The sequence below is a fragment of the Phalacrocorax carbo genome, chromosome 10 (assembly GCF_963921805.1).
Source record: "Phalacrocorax carbo chromosome 10, bPhaCar2.1, whole genome shotgun sequence".
NCBI lineage: Eukaryota > Metazoa > Chordata > Aves > Suliformes > Phalacrocoracidae > Phalacrocorax > Phalacrocorax carbo.
Genome location: NC_087522.1, coordinates 7147050 through 7163745, shown reverse-complemented (window position 1 = coordinate 7163745; position 16696 = coordinate 7147050). Strand labels below are relative to the sequence as shown.

At 38.9% G+C, this 16696-nt stretch overlaps 1 protein-coding gene across 1 annotated transcript in view; it reads left to right on the top strand.

Annotated features, from left to right (window-relative positions):
* DNAAF5 (dynein axonemal assembly factor 5) overlaps positions 1–10933 on the top strand; it is a 29131-nt gene extending 18198 nt beyond the window's left edge. Inside the window, exons 9-13 of the mRNA XM_064461680.1 lie at positions 728–875; positions 6235–6385; positions 7924–8080; positions 9879–10070; positions 10573–10933. Of these exons, the coding sequence (XP_064317750.1) occupies positions 728–875; positions 6235–6385; positions 7924–8080; positions 9879–10070; positions 10573–10712 (788 nt within the window). The 3' untranslated portion in view covers positions 10713–10933. The remainder of the gene's footprint in view (positions 1–727; positions 876–6234; positions 6386–7923; positions 8081–9878; positions 10071–10572) is intronic.
* The last annotated feature ends 5763 nt before the right edge of the window (positions 10934–16696 follow it).

Genomic DNA, 16696 nt, shown 5'->3' with positions numbered 1-16696 from the left:
AAAATTCATTGTATTTTACATTTTCTTGTAAATGCAAATAAGCATTATTTAAACATGGAAAAAGAATACTGCTGCAGTAATTTCTATTATCTAAATTTTGAGGCTGACCCTTCAAACATGCCGTTCCCTGTGCCTCTGGGAGTCATGAACATCTTTCCTTGAATGCTGCACACGGAAAAACTTGAAAGAAGAAAAAAACATAATTAATGCTGTGGTTTGGAGTGGTGTCATGGTCGTACCAGATTCAGTATAATTTTTCGTTAAATTCAGTAAAACCAGAACTTTGTGTGTACCTTCAAGCTTTCAGAGCTACCTAGTGACCAGCGTTAATCCTCCCACTCCCCCCAAAATGCATTAGTCCACCCAAAATGTAATCTTGTACTGTTGGTCCCAGCAACTAGCGGATGTCATCGATACGACCGTGCTGCGTAATGCAATGTAGCGCAGCAATGCCAAGCTGGCTAAGTGACGTGTGTAAACCGGCCTTCAGGGAGCACCATGTGCCATGGCTGAGACTGGGTACCTGTGCCCATGGAGAGTTAGCCTGGGTATTTGTACACCGCCTAGTAAGATGTAACGTGGATACATCAACAGCTGCCACACAACAGTGGGAAGTTAAGTACTATTTTAATACCAGGCATGTTACAAATTTTAATGCATTCACGTATTAACACATTAACAGAACTTATTAGTACTCTGAAATAAGTCTTATATGCTTATTTTCTAGGTCCTGTCATAGGTGAAGCTCTAAATAACTTTATTCTCATTCTTAAGACGTGTCTTCAGCCAAACAAAGATCCCCAGATGCGGTTAAAACTTTTCACTGTTTTATCACAGTTGCTGCAGAAAGCAAGTGAAACCGTCAATTCTCAAGGGTAAGTAGAGTTCAGATTTCACACAGCTATTTGAACACTACAGTGGCATTAAAATGTAATGACCATGGTAGTTATTTAACCCCTGTAATTGTGTCCATGTTAGCATGTCTGGGAGAAGAAAGACTTTCCCACCATCTTCCACAGCATATTTTTCTTGCTGTATTTTTTAACGATGCTTAGAAGGGCAGAGTGCAATAATTTTAAAAAACATATATAAATAAATTGAAGTCTGGACTTCTTCCACTGTAGTCTTCCTACCTCTGTCACGAAGGAGAATTAAAATGCACATCATGCAGATCTGGATAGCTTTCAAAAAATAAAGAGCTATAGTTGAAAATAATATGTTTGACAGCTAAAATGGGGATTCTGGGGAAGGAAATGGGGGTGTGTGGTTTTTTTTCTTTTCCTCCCAGCTAACTTCTAGATCCTTAAACTTTGCCTGTAGTCATCGTAAGGAAACAATAAAACACACCCAAAAAATGGGCATTTAAAAATGCCCATGATATAGCATGGTGTTTAAAAATCATTAAACTAAATGTTTGATAAGGAATTATTATTACTCTCAGGGACTGATGATGGAAGTCTCCTGTTGCTGGGCACTATTTATGCGCTACAAGTACGATCTGACTGTAATTTACAGTGCTTACAAAACCCCTCCACTTACAACAATCCCAACAGCGGGCTCTTTTGTCATTATTAATTTAGCCCTAATAATAGTGCAAACACTTCTGTAAAGTTGTCCTGAATATGTAAAACATATCTACGCTGCTTTTCGCAGAGCCTGCTGCATTTATTATGTAAATGTATTCTGATGCATATTTTTTCATTTATAACTGTTTAAAAAAAAAAATCACAGGAAGCATTCTTCCTAAAAGTACTTTGTTAGCAATGGTCATTTATACTTAAAAGTTTTTTTCATTCTTCTGATGAGCAGATTGGCACCCAGTGGACCTTCTGGTAGGTTGAACATTCATTCAGGTTCCATGAGGCCATGGTAGTATGAATGTAGATGTATTTTTACCATTTTTAGATGTATTTAGTATATTCTTGGCCTGCATCCTATGGTGTAGGAAGAGGAGGGACCCCGGTGTCCCCTTTCAGTGGGGGATTTCAGGTAAGCTGAAGAATCTCTGGTAACGCATTCCCTAGTAGATTTTGAGCTAGTGTGCTTAAGATGGAATATAATGGAGCTGTCGTTTTTTTAACTTAAAGCTTCTGTGCCAAGGGTGTTGTTATGTGTTTCCATGTTTTCACCATCCAATATTAAAATCCCTATTCACATGAAAAATCTCTTTGTAGTCAGTGGATTGCTTGTTTAAATAATCAGGTAACTGAGTGGTAGTTACAAGACCAATCTAGATATGCAGGAATCTTCCTGAAAGGAAAAAAAGAAAAGCACTTTGAAAACTATTTTAAGTGTTCCAGGATCTGACTATGTGTTGTAAGCTAATCTCTTACATCGCAGATCTGTATCATCTAACCCAGAATACAAAGACTGTGGAGCAAAGAAATGCCATCTCGTGTTCTGTGGTGTCCTGAACAAAACAATAATGCTTAAGTGTGCAATAACATGTTTCAGTTTAAAAATGGAATAATGCAGCACTCTCCTATCTATTTATTTTCTTTTATGGCCTGATTTTACTGTCCTTTATTTACTACAGAATACATTATTAGCTCCTGTTCATCTACCATTCAATCACTTTTATTATTTTCTACGTTTGTTTTTAAAACATTAAATATGCTCATTCTTTCAAAGAATTTCATTCAAATCAAATTCAGACCTGGTCAACAAGTTAGTCTGGCATTTCTTCTCTACACATTTTCAGTCATCTGGTCACCAGCTCTTCCTCCTCAGAAAAAGCATTACAGATTACAGCAGAGAATTTGAATAATTGAGTTAAATTCTCTGTTCTGGCTCTCATTTATGATCTACAGAAAATCATTTAGGCTGCGTCTAAGCAGTACGAGAGGTGCATTACATGGCACGCTACAGAGTCCTGACCTGCAATGTTCCTCTCTAGGGTGGGTAGGAGGTAGGAAGGACTTCTCTGTTAACACACAGCCTTGTTTGTTCTTTGTGTCTCACCTGTACAGTAGGACTGGTAGCACTTCTCCATCTGAAAGTCTCTGAAGTGCTCGGGTGAGTGTATTAAGTTAGATCTTGTAGGTACTGCTGAAGGGGAGAGATGATCGGTGCAGGACTACATGGAGATCATCATCAAAGAGTAAACTTTTTTGGCAGTAGTCAAAGTAAATAGAATGAATAAAAAAATCTTTCATCTGTGACCCAGTCATTTGTATAAATAATGGAGCCAAAGAGGGGAAAAAGAAAACCAACCCAATGAGCTGCCAGCTTCACTAGGATTCCCAGGGAAGGGAAATTACCAGTGTGGGAAAAATAGAAGAATATGTTTCAAAGTAGTACTCTGAGTGCATATAGCCACGCATCACACCGGTTCTCCGCAGACAGCAACGATGGAAGTTGTTTTGCTCAGGGCAGTGTGAGTAAATGGTCTGTTGTCAAGATTAGATACGTCCAAGGAGGTTAATAGACCTGTTTGTACGAAGAACACTCCTGGCTAAGGATAGCCCAGTCTAACTCGTAATAAGGCGCTCTGTCCTCTGAGACAAGAGCAATGCAATGGATTTTACCAGTAGGTTTATCTTCAGAAACTAAAAAGCAGTAGAGGGAGCTAAATGACTCTCTGAAGTCTTGATCCTACTTACCATTGTAACAATGAGTGCCTTAATGTAGGAAGTAACATGTAAAGATTTTGTGTTTGAAGAGTTGTTTGCAAAACATTTTTTGGAGGTTCTGATTTGTAAAAGCAAATCCAATTTTCTTTTTAATTACCTGGATTTAGGATGTTAGGGTTTGGAAAAAACAGAAGCATACACATAAAAAACCCAAAACACAGCAATCCACAAACATATAAAGCCAAGTGCAGCGGTGCCATAAAAGCAGAAAAGGAGTCAATCCAGAAGAAGAATGTAGGAAAAAATAATAAGGAATGAAAGTTTAAGTATGTAAGTCCATAAAATGGCAGTAGCAATTTTAATGTAAACCCAAGGTCTGCTTTTTATATCTGCCAAAGAGCTAGGTACTATTGTATGCACAGACCACGTTTCAGTTATTTCATATTCAGTTGAGCATAACTTTGTAAATACAAATAGCACAGTGCATGTTCTCTCATGGAAATGACTCACTTTTAGAATTAAGCTACACAGATTTACAAGACTAAGATCTGAAAATAGAAAGAAAGAGAATTTAATTACATCATCAACAGCAAAAAAATCTTAACACTAATGGGAGATAGTGTAGTGAAGTGATAATAAGCTCTGGTTACACAAGCAGATCATTGCTGGCAGTAGTTTGTTTAGCTCCTTAAAAGACATTCTAACAGTTTAGATAGTATAACTGAAAACCTTCCTGAACACAGTTGTGTGGTCATCTAATTTTGTTTGAGTCTGGCATGACTGAGTCAGACAATTGCTAGATATTGCTTTCCTGATTCAAGGCACTAGAAGAAATATTCTCACAAATAGTATTGCATTATGGTTAACATAATGCTGATAGAATTTACCTTTATGTTTTGACAGATTGTTTTTTCTTTGGAGTTTAACAGAGGGCTTTATTGAAAACAGAAGCAGCTACTGATCAGACCAGCACAGTAGCACAGAGAGCACAAAGCTTTTTTTTTTAAATTTTGGAACTTCAAGGAAATTTGGAATGGCGGTGATCATTAGTTATTTTTTTTCTGGCAACTTTTTGAATAGAAGATTATGCATTTTCAATAATGTGTTTAAAATAACAAATCTAAAGGTTTTTGACAAATTTAGATGTCTAATGGGACAGCAGATTTCTTGTTATTCCTGAATCTTAAGTGCCATCTGCTGGACAGGAAGGAAGCGTGAATCTCTGACTTGCTCAGACACAGAGTGCTCCCTTGGCCAACAGGCTAAGCGACAGCAGGGTGTATCTATTTTCATCATGTTGAAGACGGAGATTTTCAGTTTCGTGTATGTGCAATAGCTAATTTAGGGGATGACAAGGTCTAACTGCAGTGGGTAAGGGGTAGTTACAGGAAAGAAGTAGATGCAATTACATTTCTTATCACATTGGTACAATATTATTATGGAAATTTTTATTGCTGGATTATTTTGTTTTGCAGTTGGGTTTGGGGTTGTTTTTTGGGTTTTTTTGTGGGTTGTTTTTTTTTTTTTAAGTACTTAGCCATAATTGTTTGTTGTTAACATCTACCCATTATGTTCCTCCTGTGGCTTGGCACATCTCTGCAGGAGCTGCTTATTCATCCTGGAAATTTAGGACTTTTTTCTAAAAGTCAGCAACAGCTTCTTCCCTTCTTGCCAAGCACCAGGGTGGTGATGTGCTGTTTTGCACTCAGGTGGCCACAGTCCAGGTCTGCATGAAGCTTCAATAGAGTGGGACACAAGTCAAGGTAGATTTAGCCTGCTACTTGTCAATCTGTTTTGCAGGCTGCCAGCTGCTTTTTGAGGCACAGTGAATAACCCAGAGCCTTATTTATCTAGTCACAGCTGGGCACACCTAACTCTGATGCAGCAAAGTCTTTTTTAACTTGTAAGGTGTCTTTTAATTTAAAATTGTTTGAGCTGGAATTAAATGGGTGAGAGGGAATACTGCCTATTGCAATTGCTGACTGTCGAAGCAACTTTTAGCATTATAGTAGCCCACTTAATAGAGGAGGAGGAAGAAGCATCAGCAAAAATATCACAGATTTGTGTGTTTATTATGAAAACAAACTAGTATTGGGACTGGCACCATCAGAAAATCCTACAGACCTCTCATCCTTGAGGGAGACCAGTTTCTGAGCCAGGGGAAAGCTGAAGTATTCTGTGTAGACTCCCTGCAGTATCAGCAGTTCAGGTCTCATCAATAGCATTCATACTTCTCACGTTATAAATACTTTTCACTGGACAGTCTCAAAGGGCCTCACAAATATTAATGAATCCTCACAGCATTCATATGGGGTGTTATCTCCACTTCAGAGACGGAGAAAATGAGACAGAGAGAAGGTAAGTAGTTTACCAAGATAACAGAGTGAGTCATGGACATCGTCTGAAGTGGGAGAAAGTCTAGCCTCCCCTTTCCATGAATGTTAGGTATTTGTTTAAATATTATCTAGAAAAATTAAGCTATGAAAAGCTTATCACATGCATTATAATCACATTGGCTTATAAGATTTTATATTTTTTTTAGTCTTTTTTTTGTCCCTTTTCTGCCTATATTTCTATGACAGAAAATTCTCTTTTACATCCTGTCAGTCTCTTTATCACTTTCTCATGAACCTTTATTTTGCTTTCTTATTTTTGGCTTCAGGCTGTTCCCTAGCTACCTTGAGACTGTGATAAAAGACATCCTGGCTCCTAATCTGCAGTGGCATGCTGGAAGAACAGCAGCTGCCATCCGCACTACAGCTGTATCATGCCTTTGGGCTCTTATTCACTGTGAAATGCTTTCACCAAAAGAGGTAAATTCTCTCTTTCTCGTCAAATGTACTTTGAAACCTTAGGCAGGAAGACAAAATAAATGCAAGGGGAAAAAAAATAATTAATCATTATTGTAAGCAATATTTTCAGATGGACCTACAGTTTTCATAATAAAATTCATTCATTGTAATTAGTATTAATAATTGAAATGATCAGTAGTGGAGGGACAATGATATCCTGATAAAAGACCTGATGCCAGCAATATGGTGAGCTGTAGAACTCCCCATTGTCAAATTTTGCAGATCTTTGTTCTAGCATAACGTCATTTCTGAAGCACGAAACACTAACCACTGTTAGCACAACAACTTGGGTACTTGACATTGTTGGACCCCTACCCAGCGCCTGTGCAGCAGCACCGGAGCCAGCCAGGACCTGCTTTTGTGTAATGTGGCAAGAAAGACAAGTTGTCTGGTTGCCTTGGAGCCCACAGGTCCATTTGGGAAAAAAGAAATCTAAAAGATTTCTGGAAAGAGCAGGAGGACTTGAGATGGAACTTGAAGGGTATCCGTAGAAACTGAAGTAGAGAGCTAACGAATACATTTAAATGTTACCCACCTTAGTGATTAAGGATTAATTCAATCAGAGGGGTTTTTTGAAGCTTCTTTGCTAACAAAAAAAGCATTTGGAAATGAAGCACTGGAAATATGTTAGATATAAGGGCATTTTTTTAAAATAAATTGAATTATTGGATATTAGGAAAAATTTCTTCACTGAAAGAGTGGTCAGGCATTGGAACAGGCCGCCCAGAGAGGTGAGGGAGTCACCATCCCTGGAGGTATTTGTGTAGATGCAGCACTTCAGGGCATGGTTTAGGAAGCATAGTAGTGCTGGGTTGATGATCCTAAGGGTCTTTTCCAACCGTAATTATTCCATGGGTCTATGATTAAATGTGCATAGTCTTTATTGTCTTTCTAACAGACCTTAATTGAACAAAGTGCTTAAACACATGTAACTGGCTGAGTTCACATATGCAAACACATTGATATCAGAGACTACTGTTGTAGTTAAACATTTTTTCTGGATCAGTGGTAATGCCTCTTTTGCATTAAAGTGTATGAAATGTATATGTTAAAGTTAAATTGTGAAACTCACTGAAACGTTGTTACAAGTCTTTACATAAAAGCTTCCTTCTAGAATAAGAGCACCATCTACTGGTACATACACATAATCCTCATCTCCAAATTTGTTAGTCTTGCCAACAATTTTTTAAAAATAAAAAGGCAAGTAAGTTTAAAGCTTTTACAAGTTACATAAAACTCATCTGCATAGATACTGAGCAGTCATGAACTGGATGATCGACTGGTGGATTTTCAATTCCCAAGCTTGCTTAGAAGCAAAAATAGAGCTTTGTAACTTCCAAGATTTTCAGGTTAACTTTTATGGTTAACTTTTAACTTCTTTTTAAACTAAGCAAGCCAGTATTGGTCAAAACTAATGGTAACTGATGTAACCAATAAGCATATTTTTTTGGAGTGACTGAAAAGCTGTTGTTCTTCTATGCTTTTCCTGTTAATTGTAGTTCTTAAAAGTCAAAGATGGTCTAATGCCCCAAATTATTGCCGCCTTGGATGAAGACTCTAAAATTGCTCGGCTGATGGCTTGTCGTATTGTTGGTGTTTTTTTAAAAGTCTGTGGGAGGCAGTTTGATGAAGATAAATTTACCAAAACTTACACAGGTAAGTGTAAAAGTTTTGTTTGGTGTTTTTTGGGGTTGTTTTGTTTTGGTTTTTTTGAATTAAAATCTCTATGTTGAAGGATTACGGTTGCTTTTTACCTGAGATATTGTAGATAGCTTATCTTTTAAGGATGAACAGCATCGTGCTGGAGCAGTAGGCAGATTCGCTGTATAGCTTTAGAATTCACTGTGCAGGTTGTCCATCTTACCTGCAGACTCACTGCAGCTGGTAGCACTGAAAGCACTGATACGCACTGGGGAATGACAAAACCTGCTGTGTGTCACTACGGTATCTGGCTGTAATCCCACGTAAAGAGCAATAAGCCCTTAAACAGTTTGAGGTGCAAATAGGGGCAGATTTTATGTAGACTCCATTTCTCAGCCATTCTTATTTCACTCCCATGCACATATTCTGATGCTATTTCTGTGTTCTCTTATCTGGTATTTTAACTGTTTGGGTAGTTCTCCCCCAGAGTCATTTGATAGGTATTAAGGAAATGGAAGAAGTAAAGTGCTGCACAAAGTCATACCATTAACAGCATTTTTATGTATGAGAGGCAGTTTAATGTCTTAATCCTGCAGAGACCAAGACATGGTCTTAAGCTGATAAGTGAGACTGCTTAAAGTGTATAAAGTCCACATACGCATTTTAGGAAATCCAGGTGTTAAACACTTGGGTAGATGTTGTTGAGTGTGACTCCAACAGCATGTAATTCTCGCAAGGCCTTTCTGCAGTAGCTTTTTATCTGCAGTATTTCATTTCATTGAGGTGTTGTATTGCAGACAAGTTAATGTCCTTTGGAAATACCCTCCCTCTCACTTGAGCAGAGCTGAGCCGTATTCCCAACGTTATTATGCATTAGGCCGCTAGATGGAACTTCACTCAATATTATGGTCTTTGCAAGGCTTGCCAGTATTTCATCTGCATTGCTTCTTAGGTTAGACATGAAATAATGTTCTAACTATAGTGAAAGCAGAACAGTAATGCATTATATAAATGGTAGTCACATTGTTCTTGCTGTGTTTCAGAGTGCCAAGAGCAAACCATTTCACTGTACCATAAATAGACATGAATAGGTAGTGGGTTGGGTTTTTTATTTAACAAAAAAAAAAAAAAGAAGAAAACCCTAATCTAGAGTGCTGTTATGTCAAATAGAGCTATTATCTGTAGCGCTTCTTAGGATGTTGTTTAAATGCTAAACAATGACTTGGGAGAAGTGCATTCTATGCTATGTAACAGGATTTATGTTCTCAGAGATATATACAAGTAAATCAGACTTTCCCAAACTCAGCATCTTAATGACTGACACTTTTTCATACATGGCAAAGTAGAAATCTAGCAACAAAGATTTTTATTTTGAAGAAATACATGATCAGACAATTGTCAAAGTATATCTTTGCATCTTGCTTGTTCAAATAGTCTGCAATGCAGTCGTTCACTGAAACCATAGTACTTGATAGAAATACTGTGCTTTATAGAGCATAAAAATACTTAAACTCTGTAATGCATTAATAGATATTCATAGTACCTTGTTAGAAAGAGTGTTAGAGAATGTTCAACTAATCTAAATAATTTTGTACATTTCTTTCAATGTTTCTGACAACGTAACAATCCAATAACAATGCACTGCATGCTTTTGGGAACAATGTGCTATGTGTATTCACAATGTTCAAAAGACAGAAATGTGTCATAAATGCAACAATAATTTCAGTATTGACAAAATACTTTTTTTTTTCAAATATAAAAGATAACTTCACTGTTCACAGTGCTGTCTGGTTATGTGTATGCTCCTTTTCAGAAGTATTAAAGCGTCTGGATGATGCTTCCTGTGATGTGCGACTGGCCGCTGCTCACACCTTAACTAATTGGTTTAAATGCTTAAAGGACAGTGATGTGAAGTCTGCAATGGAAAGTCATATTGAGTTTCTGTACCAAGAACTGTTGATACATCTCGATGACCCAGATCCAAATATCCAAAATGCAGTCCTAGGTAAGACTTTGTCATGTGTATTTTTAACAATGCTTTTAAAATCATGTTTTCAAGTGCTATATGGAAGTAGCACGTCCAAATGGAGGCTAGTCCTAACAGGCTGGAAGCTTTCCTTTGGGTTTCAGTGAGTATGAGCTCAGACCTTTTTACCTGTTGGCAGAATGTAATGTTTTATCTAGCATTCACCAGAGTGGAATATTCATGTATTTGGTGTATCAGAAGCCTTTAGAGATGGTAAACAGGATATGGAGTATAGACACTGACCATTGCAGGATGTGACCATATCCTAGTTTGCTTGATGGATTCGTTGGAATTTATTAGTGCATCAGCCTGTGTTCAAGCACGTCAATGTCAAAATACAGACCTCGGCAACTGAGGGAGGAATCAGGTTGTCATGGCTGCGCAGCTTGTAGAACAGCAACTTCCAGGTTAGGTTTCGGCTAACTTGGATAGAGAAACGCAGAGCGGGTAATGATTTATAAAATGTATTTTTGTTTTACAGAAGTTTTAAAAGAAGGAAGTGTTTTATATCCAGAACTGCTTGTGAAAGAAATTGAAGGGGTTGTACATAAACATCGAACACCAGCCTATTGTAATCAACTACTGCATCACATTCAGTCAGCCAAGGAATCAGCTTTATGAATGAATGCTGAAACTCTTTCTAGTGAACTGTATGTGAAATCTGTATGATTTGGATTACGTTTGTATCTCCATTTGCCTAAGAAAGGCTGAGCAGTAAATAGATTGTTTTTTCTTTGTAAGTTCACTATTAGCTCATTTAAAAGTCAAATTGGCACAGTTCTATGTTCCTTGCCATTTGAACAGTTCCTTGTTGTGCTAGCAATAAACCAATGTTTTCATTCGCTTTGCATTGGAAGTTTTTCAGATACAAGGTTTAAAGAGGGAATGTTTTTCAGGAATTTGATGCTATTTATAATTGAGAAAGATAAATTATCTAACAAAGTAAGTCTCATGTCAAAGTTATTAATGTAATTCAGTGAGGACTCAGTCTTTCAAGGAGCATTTCAAACTCTGGATAATATTGAGACTTTGCAGAGTCAGGTCTGTGAGGATCAATTTTATCAGGAACAAAACCCAACCAAACTCCTCTTGCATAATGCAGCAACACTTTTATAATGTTCTGAGTACTCTTACTTATTATGCTGATATAATAGGGACATATTCTGAGCAGGTGTCACTTAAAGGAATAGTTTTTAGAGTCATTGTATTACATTTCATGACTGACAATAAAGCTAACCTTTTTTAAACTAAGGTTTATACATGAGAGGAAATGTGCTGTTTTTTCACTTAGATTAACAGTATTTATATTTTTGTATTAAATATATTGCATCTGCAGTTTTTATGTTTATACCATTGTGCCTTGGAAAGCAAGCAACATTTGTTTGCGTATTACTTTGAAATTAAATTCTGCGACAATAGGTTAAAGCTTGATTATTTTTTTTAAAGACCTTTGCAGTATGTAAGTTTTAGTGTTGTCTTATATTCTCAGCTTTGTAATAAAGTGAGCTCCTAGATTCTTTTCTACATCATTGTTGGGGTAGCGTGCTATTTATTGCACACACAAATTATGGAAAATCAAGGTCTTGATTTTTTTTTAAATTATTATTATTATCTGTATTACAAACAAAAAATGCTCTTTGGGCTCTAACTCCCAAGTGCTTTGGCTCTGTATCAAGTGTAAAAACAGACTCAGTGGGGTTTAGTAATAGTCCTTATGCTGTAGGAAGTCCTCATGTTTGTTTATCCTTCTGAGCTAACTTTACCTTTTCAGACTTGTGACATAATTGTTAACCAAACCATGATCTGTTTACAGAAAATATCTACTTGCATTCTCAGAGAAACATCTGAGAGAGATTAGATGCACGAGACAAGTCTTATTCCTAGCTTAAAAGCGAAGTCATGCAAACTCATGGCCACTTCTCCACAAAATACTGGGTAGCTTTGACAATTCTACCAAAAAGGGAGAATAATACTAACAATACAGAATAATTGAGTAGTTTCTTATGGATGTGTATTTTGCATTCCTGTAGAATAGAGTACTCATTTTAGATCATATGTACTGTCTTTTGTCTTTTCATGAAAAGCCAAAATATAACTATTCCTGTATTAAGCAGTATTTTAGTTGACTAATTGTTAACTAGGTAACTCACAGTAACTGGAGGGTCAGCCAAGATTCTTAGAAGGCACAATGTGAGTGAAATGAAAATCCCTAGAAGGCATTCAATGGAGTGAAGAGGTGGTGGAGTCTCCAGCCTTGGAGATGTTAAAAACCTGACTTAACACAGTCCAGGAAAACCTGTTCTACCTGCCTCTGCTTGGGCTGGGATTTGGACTACACGTTCTCCAGAGGCCTCTTCCACCCTCAACTATTCTGTGATTCTGTGAAATTGTTCCCTTCATCGAATCAATTATTAAAAAGCCACTTAAATTAGACTGGACATAGACTACATAACTACCCTATCACAGCCTTTAGAGTTTTCATTTAACATTCTGTTCTCAAAAAATAGTATTTCAAAGCGCTGCAGAGCCGTAGGTTCTTCCAATGCAACCGAAAGTTTTGCTTCAGCAACAAGAACCCAGTCCTTAGTGTAAAGTTCCCTTGGAAGTCCACCAAATAAATCCTACTCTCACAAATAGTGAGAGCTGGTACACAAATACTAAGAGCTGAAGTATTCATCAAGCTTGATATCTTCATTAGGCTTGGGAAACCTTTTTTCCACACACACACACACACACGTTGAGCATTCTGTTATTCTTCAGAACAGTCCGCTGTGGGATGCGTCCCAAAGAAAAATCTCTGCATTATCCCATATCTTCAGGGTCAGGAGACTTTGTGAATTGAATATTCTAATAGTCCTTCTAGAGATGTGTTAAACAGCAGCCTGGTCCTAGTTTATCCATGTGTGACAAACTGGATATCCTCCACTATGTCCTTCTTTAGAAAGTGTTCTGGCTTTGGGACTTCAACAATATGCTGGCCGTGCTTATAGTTTGCCGTACTTCAGCTTACATAGCCCGAATTTCTCAAATCCCTTTATGAAGAAGTACTATTATTGAGTCTCCTGTGGATAGTGTATGAGCCTCGGTTTTCAAGTTATTTTCTTTGAGAATCAACTTTCTCCGCCTTCAACCTTTTACTGCGTCAGTAGGAACACAATTGAAATGTATGATGTTTTGCTAGATCAGCTGGTATATGAACTAGATTTTATTTGTGTACGTTGCATAATGTTACTAGGATCATATTCATTATGTAACATTTAAGCAAGGACAATTTTTGGGGGGCAAAATAGTTATCTCGAACTTTCAGGCTCTTTAGATAAGCAGGCTTTAGCCCTGCCCTTCCTGTGACGAACAGATGTGCTTGTGTCATCGTCCTTGTAAGCTAGAAGGCCTGTTGTGGAGGATCCTGGGACTTGGATTCTCAGCAAAACAAAGTTTTGGTAAGTGCATGCATTTATCTAACTGAATATATAATCTTCTAAATACTTGTTGACTATCTTAAATAGAATCCTTTAATTAGACATTGAGAGGGCACTGTCAAATGAGGCACCTAGACTTTGAGAGGAAGTCTATGTCAGAGAGCATTTTAGGAGAGACTGGAGGTTAGGTACATTCCCAGATCCATCCACTTCTCATCCATGGGGGCTCTTAAGGGCAATCTGCAGATTTCCTCAGAAATGCTTTAGGCAGATTGTAGGCGGTCTGTCTGCAGGTGGCTGGCAGTGCGCTGTGTCATCTGGGTGCACGTAAAGGTGCGCTAATGCACCTTGTCTGCCTGCGTCTGTGGTGCGCTCCCCAGAGACTGACCTCGGTTATAACCCAAAAGTTATTAGAAACTATAATAACCCATCAGAACTCTCATCTGATCTATACAGAGAGAACTATAGCTATTAGAGTGTAGTAACATTTAGTAACATGTAATAACATGGAAATAACTATTATAGTATATAGTATAGTTTTACTCTACTATATTATATATATCATACTACATATATAATTATATATAATATGATAACTAATTACTGTGTGACACACTAATTAATAATTATATAGTGTGTATATATAATATATAGTATACGATACGAAAACTATACTATTATACTATACCATAGCAAAACTATACTATTATACGATAGTGTAACCATAATAGTTATTTATGTTATTATACTAAACTTATTATTTACTGTATTTATTACATTATAATAGCTCTAGTTCTCTCTATATAGATTAGATGAGAGTTCTAATGGGTTATTGTATAGGCTTTATCTCACCTGGGGGAAGTCCCTTGTTTGCACAATGCAAACATACTAGAGCCCTGCCCCAGATATGAAGTAATGTCTTGGCCTGTGGAAGCCAGCCGCTGATTTGAGAGGCGCCAAGTTTCTGTTTCATTTGCAGAATCCGTGTTAGGATCACTGCACTGCAGTGCAAGGTGAGCAACTGTTGGCTAGAAGAGTGGATCAGACCCGGTCCTGTTGGATACGTAATGTGCCTTGGCCCTTCAAGTGAAGCTCAAGCCATGTTTTAAAAGGAGAGAATAATGAAAAAAAAAAATCTTCATTATTAGGCAGCTGAAGCATCAACAAAAATTACAGTTAACAGGCTTGTGTCCATTTGCTGAGATCAATCCCCCAGGGAAGCTCTCAAACAGCAGTAACTGATGAAGCAGCAGATGAGAGCTGTGGGGAGAACGGGTGCCCCGTCAGCCCGCCTTGTATGTAATCGGCTTTTCTTGTTAAAGTCTGAAATCCCCTGTAAGTCAGGACGATGGCAGGATCTAGTGGCAAAATTTAATTGAAGTGCTTTTGCACCTTTTAACTGATAACGTAATTGCACTGTATGGAGAGCATGTTGCCTCTGGCTAACACCAGTGACGGTGTAGAAGAAGGATCCTCAGGAGTTTAACCATGAAGTGTGATGCAAATGGCAAGAAACTGTGTCTTTAATAAGCGAGAAGTCAGCCTTCATAGAATCGTAGATACTTCAGGTGATTTTCATACTAATGCGCATACATGATCATCTCCCCACCCTTGGACATAAAGGTCATAACTTCCTCACTCTAAGGAACAAATTCACAGAATCCCCTTTGCCCAGCACGTCCCTGCCACACATTGCCACAGCACCCCAACTCCAGCGTCCCTCCCCAGGCTGCTGCTGAGCTCCCTGTGACTCACCTCAGCACTTCCCCAACCCCACCACCTTCAGACTTTGAAGCATTCCCCTTTGCCCCCTCACTGCCCCGTCACACAGCACTGTCCTGTGCTCAGCAATCCCCCAGGGTGCAATCCCCCGGGGTACCCCAGCCTGCACAGTGCTTCCAGCCACCCCCTGCATCCGTGCTGTGCATACCCATGGAGTGCCGGCCCTCCGCAACCCTGCAAAGCGCAGTGTTTCACCCTTCCCAACCTGCACGGCAGCGTGCTGTGCCCAGTACCCGGTCTCACCTGTCAGAAAGACCTTGCTGCGCTGATTTCCGTCGCGTTCGGTCCATACCTTCAATCGTTGCGGGGACCTGTACCTTTGTGGCTGGTCGCAAGGGCCAGAACGCGGAGCAGAAGAGGCTTGCTAGATGTGGGCATGGGAGTGGGAGTCACGGTGGGAAGGAAGCAAAAATGTGGGAATCACGGTGGAAACGGAAGGAAAGAAGAGGTAGGACTAGAGAAATGTGGACCTTGGATTGGTTTGGCTGTGTATTGCAGTTTCCCTGTACCTGGTGTCAGTTAACAAAGCTTTTTTCCTAAATTCTTAACTACCCTCTAGGGTATTAAAACAGAGACATTTTAATATGATCAATTTTTATTCTTATTGACCGTTGTTCTACAGACTTCAGCTTAGCCAATAAAATTGAGTCCACTTTACATCCAGAGCCCATTGCTGGATGCTGAAAAACTTGGAAAGAATTTTTGTTTGCCTCAGAGCAGTTTCTTCCAAAACATGGAAAAATTTACTCCACATATACGTACATACACATACCAGCTTCTTTTAACAAAACTGGAAGATCTGACCAAGTTTCCCTTAAATCCTAGAAGCCAACAGCTCTATTGCTCCTCATAGCCAAAGAGCAGAGGCAAAGCTGAGTCTTTGCCATCTTCCTCCAGCCTGTTGGCCTGGACCTGATGGAAAAACAACTGCTCGGGACAAGTCAGAGCAGCCCAGGGAGCTGGAGCAACGCCCGGGGAGCACGACATGCCTCATCCTGCCAGCGCAGAGCGCAGCCTGCCCTGCCGGGGCTCCAGGGGAACAGGGGGAGAAATATCCCCGGGAGGGCCGGGCCTTATACCACCAAAGAGTTTCAGGGGGCTTTAAACTAAGAAGTGATTTTGCCCTGACTGTCTTAAGCCCTTAAATATTATCTACTCTAAAGACAAGAATACAGGTGTGGAGCGAGTACGGAAAGAGGAGGGGTGGTCAGAAAGGCGAGGTGATTTCTGCATAGTGTTCAGCCACATGCTAGGAGGAAGCAAGCGGTGAGGGGCTGCGCGCCTGACCAAGTCGTGTGCTGGCTTCCCAGTGTTACTGGGATCAGCTCAACTTTGGCTGCAGCACCTCAAACCTTTCACAGAAATAGAGCAAAGCTCTTCTAAAATAAACAGCAATTGCCTAAA